The sequence below is a fragment of the Haemaphysalis longicornis genome, unplaced genomic scaffold (assembly GCF_048455015.1).
Source record: "Haemaphysalis longicornis isolate Haplotype H1 unplaced genomic scaffold, Haemaphysalis longicornis Haplotype H1 scaffold_1, whole genome shotgun sequence".
In the NCBI taxonomy this organism is placed as follows: Eukaryota; Metazoa; Arthropoda; class Arachnida; order Ixodida; family Ixodidae; genus Haemaphysalis; species Haemaphysalis longicornis.
In genome coordinates this window covers 309,771,579-309,782,971 of record NW_027526203.1, presented here as the reverse complement: position 1 = coordinate 309,782,971, position 11,393 = coordinate 309,771,579, and the positions used below count along the sequence as shown (strand labels likewise).

General features: G+C 46.6%; 1 protein-coding gene across 1 annotated transcript; it reads left to right on the top strand.

Moving 5' to 3' along the window:
• Positions 1-1,157: 1,157 nt before the first annotated feature.
• On the top strand, positions 1,158-8,126 carry LOC144170083 (uncharacterized). The gene is made up of 3 exons (XM_077699638.1): positions 1,158-1,767; positions 3,767-4,182; positions 7,806-8,126. Exons 1-2 carry the CDS (start codon positions 1,756-1,758, stop codon positions 4,172-4,174), a joined length of 420 nt encoding a protein of 139 aa, XP_077555764.1. The 5' UTR covers positions 1,158-1,755; the 3' UTR covers positions 4,175-4,182; positions 7,806-8,126.
• Positions 8,127-11,393: the final 3,267 nt, after the last annotated feature.

Sequence of the window (11,393 nt, the reverse complement as noted above, 5' to 3'; positions counted from 1 at the left end):
AGCAAATTGGGGCACATGTGACCTGGTATTGTTAATGAACTGCTACAAGGCACCTCGTAGCCCTGAAACTTGGGCACATTAAAAAAAGTTCGAATAGAAATTTTCACGTGTTTACCACGATATAATGCGACGTGCTTGTCATATGCCTCGTCTTCGAAAGAACACGATGCACAGACACCGCAAGATCTTCGCGTCGAAATGGTCCGCAGTTAAACGAAATAAGAAAAAAGAAATACATTGCTCAGAAACTAGAGTAAACTGCGGAGTAAATTTGACTTGTTCTCATTCTTTTTGTTACTCTTCACTCCCATTTGCAGAAGGAACTGTGTTTTGTGTTGGAAGCGTTTTTGATTTTGACTCTGGCTGTCGTCTTTTGCCGTCGCGAAATTGCATTGGACAATCCCGGAACGAAGATTTCAACCGATTTCGTCCGAAAGCTGTATTCCCAACATCTTTGGCTTCCCGGGGCCTAAATATAAACCTTGGCCGTATGCTTTGTCAACCGCAAAGAATAGCACTGGCATGCATTTCCTCGGCCGTGACAGATTGGCCACCACGAAGCGACGCCTCGCCAAGCGGCCGTCTGGGCAACTGGGAAAGATGCACCGAACGCGGAGGCAGAGTGAGGAGAGGGCGGATAAAAACACAGCCCTTCAGCAGCCTGTCAATCAAGCCCGAATAGCTTCCGCGTTGGGAACCCGCCCTCCATCCGATTCGGACGCACTTGACCGAGCGCCCGATTCAAAGCGTTTCCCTATCGGCCCAGAAACGCGGAGCCTCAGGACGGCCGGCTGGCTGCCCGGTCGCGCACGCTGAGCTGCTCGACCAAGGAGGCCAGCACGAACGAAACCGCGCAATGACTGCGAACCAAACGCACGCGCGACTCGTGTGTGTGTGTTGTGTGTGTGGTGGGAGAGGGGCGTTATCATGGCATGAGAAATGCAAAAGCACCATGGAGGCAGCGCGCTACCTAAACACAATAAGCGCAGAGAGGGCTTTACCTATCACGAGCGGACGTTAGGGCTCTGCCCACGGATCGGCCACAGTGATGAGTACAGCGACGCTTCCGTTCTACTTCAGAGCGTGCCGGGCTCTCGTGCGCGAATTGGACTGTACGCGTGCACGGCGCGTTACTGGCTCGGCGGTGACGGGATGCCCCGTCCAGAGGGAGAGTTTCACGATAGCCGTTCCCCTCGCCTGCCAGCTCGTGTTTAGCGCGGCCGGCGAGGGGGATCCTCCTTTTAGCCGGCTCGACTAAAGCCGCCAGATGACCCAGATGCTGGGGAAATTCAGGGCCAAGAGCAAGGGACAGACAGACGGTGTTCGCTGAAGCGATGCCGGCCCTTGGTTTTGATTCTCGCGCAGGTTTGCTTGTTGCCTTTTTGCGAGGGCGGCTGCAGCCGCCGCCGTAGTCGCTTGGCAGGAGAACGACCAAGTTGCGCATTAGGGTCGCCCGCCGCAAACACGGAGCGACGTTTTCTTGCGCTGCACGTGACGGTCCCGGCGCTGCTTTTGTGCTTTTCTGTTTGCGCTTTTCTTTTTCGAACAGCGCTTGCCGAATGCAAAAGTAGACTGAAGAGCGAGAGAAGAGGCCGCCATGAACCCCTTGTCCAGGTTTGCCCGCTGCCTCCCTATATAAGCCGAGAGGGCTCTCTAGGTGCGCTGCAATCTCGGAGTGTTACTCGCCGAAGCAGTCTCTTTCACCAAGTTCGTGGCCTTGGAAGCTGTCGTCTCACTCCAGTAGCACGCCTAATAATGACCAGCCAGGTAAGCGCACCGCCGGGCTCTAGCGATCGCCTTCGGCTCTTGTAATGCTTATCCGGCAAGGCCGTCCGGAAATATCATTTCTGCAGCCGCGACAAATATTTCTGGGAAGATATACGGAAAGGAATGGCTGAAGATTGTGGCACGCTGTAGGATATTTCGAGCAAAAGGAAATGAAAGGATCACCGCGTTTCATGCGTTAACTTGTCGTAATGATATATGACGGTCAAGTACCTTCTATTACGTCACGGGCTTAACTCGCGGCAGCGGGGGCTGCTTTTTCTACGAAATCGCCATGTATCAACATTTTGGCGCGCGTTAAAAATATCCAGGGGCCCTAATTTCATCGTCAGCTACTTCTCATGCCGAGTCGTAGCTGCGACGCGTTAAAGCCTATATAGTTGGAGTTCTTTTAATTCAAAAAAATTAACGAAGAATAACCATGGGTTGGCGCCTATGATTCTAACGCTCGAAAAATAAATTTTGCGGCTAACTGTGAATAATTTGTATTTTGTGAAGCAAATGGTTGCATGTTGCCCATGGTTAGCATTTTCCTACAGCTGGTATATCCATTGCATCTTTGAAAGATGGACCTTTTAGTGTGCGCACAGCTCAGTCGAATAGGTTGCAACTGACCGCTGCCTATTTGGCTGGGAAATCCGTACGCAAGGCCGCATCGACCTTTCTTTTTCTTTGTATTTTCTGCAATGTATAAGTTTACATTTCAAATGCATAGTCTTGATTTCTTTCATTCCATGAATGTAGGCCTCATCCATTATTTGCAGTGTTTAATGATAAAATTCAATGAAACAGCGTAGTACCGCGGTCGCTGAATCGAACTCGCCTACGTTGAATAGCTGCCCGCCGGCGGGTCTGGTTCTCCAAGCCTATAGAGCACGCCGTAAGCTACACGGGGCTTTAGTGCGACAATCCCATTTGTGTAACTTGCCTGGTATTCCTGATAAATAAACGCTCACCAGTTTTAAGGCTTTTCCTTATAATTTTTACGTTATCCCCTAACAGAATATGATATTGTTTATATTCGTTCAACAGTTGGGCAGCTCAGCTCGCGTTCCTCTCAGCTTATTGTCTGATTGCGGCATAACAGGAACCAATATCGTGGTAGATTTAATCATTTCAACCGTATAGTCAAACTAAAAAAATGTCGGAGTACTGCCTGTAGCATCATGATCTTGAGGGGGCACAGTTACGTCAACGTGCACTTGTTAATTTATACGGCTCAGTTCACCTTTAGACGAGATGGTCGATCTTGATTGGCCCGTGCATGCAACATTACCGAAGTGTAAATTCTCAATGTGACGTCATCACCGCTGGACCCCTAAAAGCAAGAAGGACTGTAATTTGCGCCGCAGCTTCTGGGGCGTTAACTGGTCTTTACATTGCTTAAGTTCCGCACAACTGTCGTCAGTGCCTGTTAGGCATAAATAGCACTCATGCGACGCCAGTTGCTTTGGCACGCATACCGGCCCCCTTGGCGACGCGCTTTAATGACGGACGGCTCGATGCCAGGCGTTTCTTCGCGCTTTCCGTCGGTGCAAAAACTGGAAACTCGAAACCGCAACTTTGGGGTGGGGAAAATTGTAAGCGGAAATATTGGGGGCTAGATGTGTAGCCTCATTGTCCAGGATGGCGAACGCCGTCCAATGTCCATCTGCAGTCCAGCGGTGCAGTACCGGACACAGCAATTGGGAAGGACAGGGACTCACAAGAATGCTTCCTAGAGCTTTTAGGTATATTAGAGCGCGCCGCCAGCAGCGGGATGCCGGGAAACCGCACAACGTAATGAAGCACGTATTGCTGAGACACGCACCCTGCATGTAGAGATAGCCGTCTGCAACGATCTGCTACTTCATCGCATTGTTCGCTTTTTAGAAACTTTTTGGGAACTCTTTGAGAAATCAAATGATGCAAATACGGCAATTTTGCGGAAGGCATACTGAGCGCACCTCCTGCGTTACTCCCTTTCTCCCGGGCGGTACAGATGAGAACGCAGGCAGCCTTGTTGATAGGCACCGCGCTTCTGCTCCTGTCGACGGGCAGAGCGACCGTTGCGGCCACGTTTCCGGGAACCTACTTCTACCCGCGGGCGTACCTGAGTGGGCCCGTGCAGCAGACAGCCAGCCCCAGCACCCAGCACCAGTTCTACGCCGCCAGTAGCCCCGCGGCCAGTGCAGGCGGAAGTGGCAAAAGCGGCACCACCTACGTCATCCGCTCGCTCAGAGAGGGCGAAATGATCAAGCCGGAGTCGACGTCCATGTCGACCGGATTTGACGCGTACGCCAGCAGTCCCGTTCTTTCGGCCGCCTTCCCGAACTACGAGAGGAACTTCAATTTTGTGAGGCCCTACCTCTCCGGGCCGGTGATGGCGCCGTGGCAGTATATGCACTGAGTTTCAAGGTAAGTGACTGATGGGAAAAAATTGGTTCTACCGGTGCTTTCAACCCTGTTTGAACAGTAGCGCGCCACCCAGAGCAAACAAAAAATGCAATGCGGTAAACACGTTCGTTCCCCATGATTTGGAAGGGGGGAACCAAGAACAGCACCCGAATTGGGGATGAATCTCCCTTTCAACTGTTTGAAGGTTAGGAAGTATATATCACAATAATGTGGTACGGAAAGGGCTCTATATAACTGAGCAGTACATAGATCCGTCCCTATAGTTTTCGCAGTTCAGGGTGAATATACCTGCCATGGTCTTTGTATGTGGTCGGTAAATTTGAGTAGTCTCAAAACGACACGGACTGTAGACAGTAGTTGCCACTGGGAGCAAAGCGCTTCACAATAAGCGAAAAGAACGTAGTTGAAAGTCCCCGACTAGCTTCTTTAGAGCGTCTCAGCCGGAATTTCAAGTCCAGTAAGTAACAGCATATTAATTCGAATGCGTTAGTTAACGCGCCATGTTTAAACTTCGGAGGTGTGGGCGAAAGATTGCCTAAATATGGCCGATGGATGACACAAAAACATGGCAATAGCTAAAATAATAAAAAGAAACTATATATATATACATATATATATATATATATATATATATATATATATATATATATATATATATATATATATATATATATATATATATATATATATATATATATACATATATATATATATATATATATATATTCAAGAAGGTTCCAAATTAAATGACTAAACCTTCTTGGGTGGCTCATACGTGTCGACATAATTCACCGCGAAGAAAACCTTGGGCATATTTGAGCAAAGCAAGAGTTTACAGGAAACGATCTCGACTTTCATCGTTAAATCCTTTTGCTCTCTGGGGGCTAAGCTCCTGCTACGCGTATGGTGATGATACACCGACGCGTGATGTTTCGCATACAAAACCAAATTAAATACTGAGCCCCGAAAGAGCAGAGAAAATAACGTTTAAAGTCGAAATTGTGTCGTGTAAACTTTTGTCCCGGATGTACGCAACAGAGAGCCCAAGCCTTGTTTTAATTAAGAATATACGCTGGATTCGTTTTGGCAATAACAATTAAAGAAGCTCAACTGATTCAAAATGGCTTCAAAGAGGGGTGACATCAAGCAGAGACAAAAGCAAAAGATGTCGGCTCGAGGTCCTCAAAGCAAAACAGAATAAAGGATGCGTGCTATCCCAACAGATGGGACGGGGCAGTGCGAACACCGTGAAATTGATAAGATTCATTAATGATGTATGGCCGAAGTGAAGGAAATGGAGGACGGGGTAATATTGAGGAAGAAGCATGCAGAGATAAAGGTGTGATGATGATAATGATGAGAGGACACGTTCTGCCATTGAGCAGTGAGGCTTTTGAATTCACTACAATACAAGAAGGCCTTATGTTACCTCGCAATTTTTAGAAGACCAAGGTCATTAGAATTGTTGCGAGAATGGGGTGTGTGTGGACAAACCTGCCACGAGAAGGTCTACAACTTTCCACAGAAAATAAGAAAGTCGTGCCACGAAAGATAAGAAGAACGCGTCTTTTTGAGGACGCTTCACACACTCACAGAGCGCACCTTTTAGAGGCTGGGGCACTTGAGCTTGCTGCCATTCGGTTTTTTTTTTTAACACTCTAACGCAAGTTTTATTTCTTAATTCAGTCATTCTGTATGGAACGATCAGTGTTTGTCGATTTTCGCATTAAACGCATGATTGTTGCATGCCCCAGTGTGCGTTCAATAAAATATTGTTAACACTTCTATAGATGTGTTGTAAGCCAACGCTGTATATAAATATAAACCAGCCACCATTCTCTGCGGTGTCAGCAATTGTAGCTCTAGATTCTTCTCGCATTATATTTTAGCGGTCGACGTTAAACTTGTCACGAAGGCTACACGCAACTTTGCATTATTCGTCGACAGATTCGGGAGTTCCCATTTTACTACGATTTTGACCGACGGGAAACTACGCTTCCATCCGCAATAAGTTTGATTGCATTTAAAGGGACTGCTTTAAAATTGCCCGCACGCGCCTTAACTCATAATACGCGTCGAAACTGACTTGTGGAAGTGCAGACAAATAAGAATGAAGGGAAATCTCATCTCTCTATTTCGCGAACTAAAGACTCAGCCCAATTTGCACGCCTTGGATCCGGCTCTACAAACCCTCAACACGACGTTTCTCGGAAGCCCTTTGCACACAGTGCCAACAATGGTCTGTCTTCTAAGAGTCTCAGTGGTAGAGGTTGTGAGCTTTAGCAGCCCCATTTTCTGCCTGCCGCTCCTTTTGTCGTGCACCAGTATCTTTTGACGTCTCTTCGGCCCTGCACCCGCAGCACACTCCATTTTACGCTGAGACGCCAGGGGACGGGCGCGCCAAGCGGCGAGGAGTTGCCGCTTCCCGACCAAGGCCGGCCGGTGCGCGAAGGAAGCGCCGCCACTTGAAGCTCGACTTGACATCTTCAGTCGTTCTCTGCTCTTCTGCTGCTCTCTGCCCACGGATCGACGGCGCAAATTTTTGCTGCCACGGGCCAGCTATTTATTGCTCCCTCAAAACGGATAGTCAGTGTGCTGGCCACATGCCAGAGGACGCAGCCCGGCGGAAACCCCAAATCGGCCTCGTGGTAAAACCTAGTGTCAATAGGGTGAACACGGGCCCCATGCTTTCTTCAGGCGTTAAACCTGTTGCTTGGGTTTATATCAGTTTAGAATAAGGCAACTGGTGCCCGTTGTAAATATTAGTGTTATAATAAGAAAGCGGACAATGTCGGTTCGTCATGTTTTTTTGTTTATTTTTTCGATTTTGGCTACGTACGTCCAGGATAAACTGACTGAGACGCTTTCTTGTGTCTTAGGGGAAAGAATACCCAAGAGAGGCCTTGACGTTATTTTGGTTGGAGCTGCTCCACCATTCTAAGATCTCCATGAAGGCCACTGCCCTGATTCTCGTCTGGTGCGCCTCACCTTCTCCGCTGCTACTCTCGGTCAGATTGCAGCTGATCGGGAACGCGAACGCTCAAGGAATCGGGGTCGCGACGAAATCTGTCCGAAATGGGCCACTGCGACGAAGCCGCGCTAACGCTCCGTGTCTCCGTGTCTCACTTGTGTCTCTGCATGGCCAAAAAAGGACATAACTTCCCCAAAATTTTTCACAATGCTTACGGAAATACCAAGGGCCTCTCCTCAGTCTTCTTTCCTTCAGGTTGTGTTACCACGAACACACAGAGATGATTCCGGGCGCTTGCCAGTTGTTCGCCTGGTAATAAATCACTCGGTCAATCCGTATAGGACGTGGTTAACGTCGCCCGTTGACATCGATCGGTAACCGCGAGAAAACGTTGCATTCCTATACACTTAGGTATTTATTAAATATTGAAATTATTGAGCCTAATTTTTGTGAAATCTTCGTTAAAGTTGACATACTTGCTTGTTTGAACAATCGTTTGTTTGAACCAGAATCGTGTGCTGTCTTCGTGGTGTCTTTGCACAAATACATTTTAGCAAAGCCTGGAAAAAGGGGCACTGCAATTAGCGTTGACTAGAAGCTTTCGTGTCTTCTGAAATAATATTTACTTTCATTTTCCGCAAATGTGCTACAGGTTCAAGGTGTCAGATGACAGGAAGGAGGACCAAAGAAGAAAACTTGCAAAATTCCATCATTTGTCAAACGAGTACAAATTCTCCAAATGCGACCGAGCAAAGAAGGGGCAGCTTGAATGGCTGAACCAAGGAGGACCAAAGGAGACTCCACTCATTGCGGCCACTGATGCGGTGCCCGTTCAACGGGGCCGTTCTATGGCCTCCACAAGACATCGGGATACGATGCCTGGCAGTTCTCGCAAGAAACTGCCATCTTCATGCCAACCCACCATGAGTGTTTTATTACTTTATACAAGTTCCTGCTATTTTCATAGCCACATTAAAACACTATCGTTTCATGAAACAAAATGTTGTGCCGCCTGGCGGGCATCTTCTTTTATTGTTCACGTCGACGAGCATACTAAGCCCACCTGAAAACAGAAGAAAACGCTCTCACTAAGTGGTTATATTGTCCCTATTCCAACCAAACATTAAGCTATTCAACTTTAGCAGCAGTAATGGTACTGTCATCTGGAAAATTTACTACGAACATGCGTGTCGCCAACAGAATAAAAAATTCCAAGGAAGGCCCAAGGGAAATGGTTCACCATTTTTGTTCTTAAAAAAGATGTACATGTAGACAACTTCCCGAAGTGACCCCAACCCAGTACTTTCCGATAATCCGTCCTAGGCAATACCACCCAAGTAACCTTGCTGTCTGTGCTCCTTTCCAAATTCGAGCACGACGACGCGGGTTCGATTCCCGGCAGCGGCGGCCGCTTTTCTGATGGAGGCAAAAACCAAAAACGCCCGTGCGTACGACATTTCATCGCACGTTGAAGATCCCCCGGTGGTCAAAATTATTCCGGAGCCATGTAGTTAGCGAGCGCCGCTCTGACAGTATCGAGGGAAGGGGGCCAAATGTTTACCCCGGGAAGTGATTCAAGCGTCTGCGCAGTTAAGTGTCGGGTAACCCTCTAATGCTAACTATGGCACCAAGGCTGCCAGAGCCGAGGCCCTCGCTGTACATGTAGCACATCAGAATTGTAAATGAAAGGCTCATTGAATGACTGACTCGGCTTCAAGCGGGGTGGAAGCCTAGCGAGGGGGATACACCTCTTATTGCTTTCCCTCGCGGGAATTACGGCACTGCCCAAATAGAACAATAAATACAAATACAAACACAGAAAGAAAAGCCTACGGAGAAGAACACAAAGGAACACACTTTTGTTCTCCAGCACTCTTCTGTTCTTTACATAGGAACAATTTTTTCCATGATGGAAAAGAAAATAAAAAAGATGCCCCCCCCCCCCCCCCCCCCCCCCGTGGGACCTGAACCAGCGACCTTCGGAATACCACCCGTATTCGGTGAGTACAGTTGCATTCACAATAATACTAAAGAAAACGGAGGGAAGCACAGTATTCCCGGTAGCCAACATCTTGCCGTAATAATTTACCCCTTCTTAACAGAGTTATTTAGGAGTCTTCAGTGGGAGTAGAAAAAGATTGGATGAAAGGGGAATATTGTACTATCACAATTCTACCCAATGCCTTTTTTTCCTGAGAGTAGCCTTAAACACCAGGCTACATTTCGCATCCTGAGGAAGATCCCAAGAAGTGGAATTCATACGGCCAGAAACAGAGCAACTGCTGCCTAACATAGTCAAGTGAGCACACTTCCCATACGTGGTGCAAAATTAAGTTTTTAGCTACCATGGCAGAAAAATGGAATAGTGATGACCAGTGCATGTGTTTTCTGGTACAGGTACTTGTGACCTACATGCAGAACGTCCTGGGTGTACCCTGTAAGGACATTATAAATGCCTATATGGCAAGCAACTTTAGCTAGACAGGTGATACTGCGCTACACAGCACTATACAATTTCGATAAGCTGACGATTGTTTATGGCGTCAATCGTTAACTTTGAAACTGCCACGTTTCTACTGCATTGTTTGTAATTTATTCTCAGCTGTGATATTTTGCCTTTGTTAGCAAAAAATCAGGTATATATTAGGGACGTAGCTATACCACTGTTTCCTGTCTGAGCACACCGCGAGCAGTATGGCTGGCAGGGCTCCATTCTCGCGCTGGACACAATATCGAAATGATGCAAGGTGTTTCTAGTTCTAACCAAAGTAAGTTTGCGGTAGACATCTAGGGAGAGCTTCACAAAAACTGAAAGATCCCTTCTTTTTTAAATATGGGGCAAAACTTAAGAGTTCACTAGTTTCTTGCCCAATCTGTATAGCTTAAATTGAGCGCAGATTCGTTGTTGTGGTGCCAACGTGATCATTAAAAATGCGTGTTTTCTGTTCTATTCGCGCATTTTGTGTCCATGGAGGACTAATGTGGCTTTTATACAGACATATAATTTTTTATACAAACTGAGGGACGTTGCTATCACTACAGGACGTCGTGGAGATCCGGGCGGATAGGGCTCCTCTCTCGCGCTGTACGCGCTCCAGGAACAAAATGCTGCAACATGTTTTTCATTATAATACAAGTACATGTAGAGGCCTGCATCTGGAAAGAATTTCAGAAAAATTGAAGGTGTGTTTTTCTTATATTAGCGTCTGAACTTTGTGTTCTTCAGGGTTTTCATCAAACTTGTGTGCCCGTTGCATCTTAACAATAAATTATGCATCAATAATATTGGGTGTGTTCGTTTGCGACTGAGAGAAGCACTTGCGAGTAGAATTAGAAGGTTGTAACTTAAGTACTTCTTGCAATATTTAAGCTCACATTTCGAAGAACATTGAGCTCTGATCCAAAATTGATCCAAATTTGACATTTTATTGGGAAAACTTTATATTTCTTTCGCAACAGAACTTTTTAGATAAATGTGCACCAGGAGTAAATTGAGGATTGAATTTACGAATTGCCCCTCATAAATATTTTCGTAGATAGACGTCGCTAAAGTTGGCCGATGCGCATGGGGAGGTTGCGGTGGGGGTCCACCTTATCGCATACAAAATTGTTTACACTAGACAAAATTATTCCAGAGGAAAATATTGGTGAATCGGGAAGTTGGAATAATTAGAGAATTATTTCTTAGAATAAAAAATTCTAAGGAAATGAAGAGGTCGACCAGCCACCTTTTCGTCTAATCTGAAATCACCCAAATTTAAAAATCAGAATAAAAAAAACCCGGTCTCGATTTTCTGCAAAATGGGGGAGACGAGACTGCATTATTTTGTTTTTACCGATGTTCTAAGCGGCAGAAATAACGCATTCGAGACGCGTCTTCGTGCCGTGTGCTCCGCTACTGCCGCTGCTTTTCTGGATTCGCGCTTTGGTGAAAAAGTGTCGGTCGGCATTCTGGCCACACCAGAGAGTTTCAACCTTTTACGTCCTTCTAAAAGAGAAATCCGCATTTCACTGATTAAGCGCTAGCCCAGCTACGTCTGTGGCGAAGATCTGCCCAAAAGCCGGCATTTACGGGCGCAAAATTTTTTCGTGGCAGAAGCAAGACCAGGTTAAAAAAACAAAGAGGCCGCTTCTTAAAAAGGGAGCAGTCGTTTCGAAATAGGCCACTCATATAACTAAGAATTAATTACAATCTACAATTGGTTCCGATGTCGGAAAAATCCCTATATTCACCAGGACA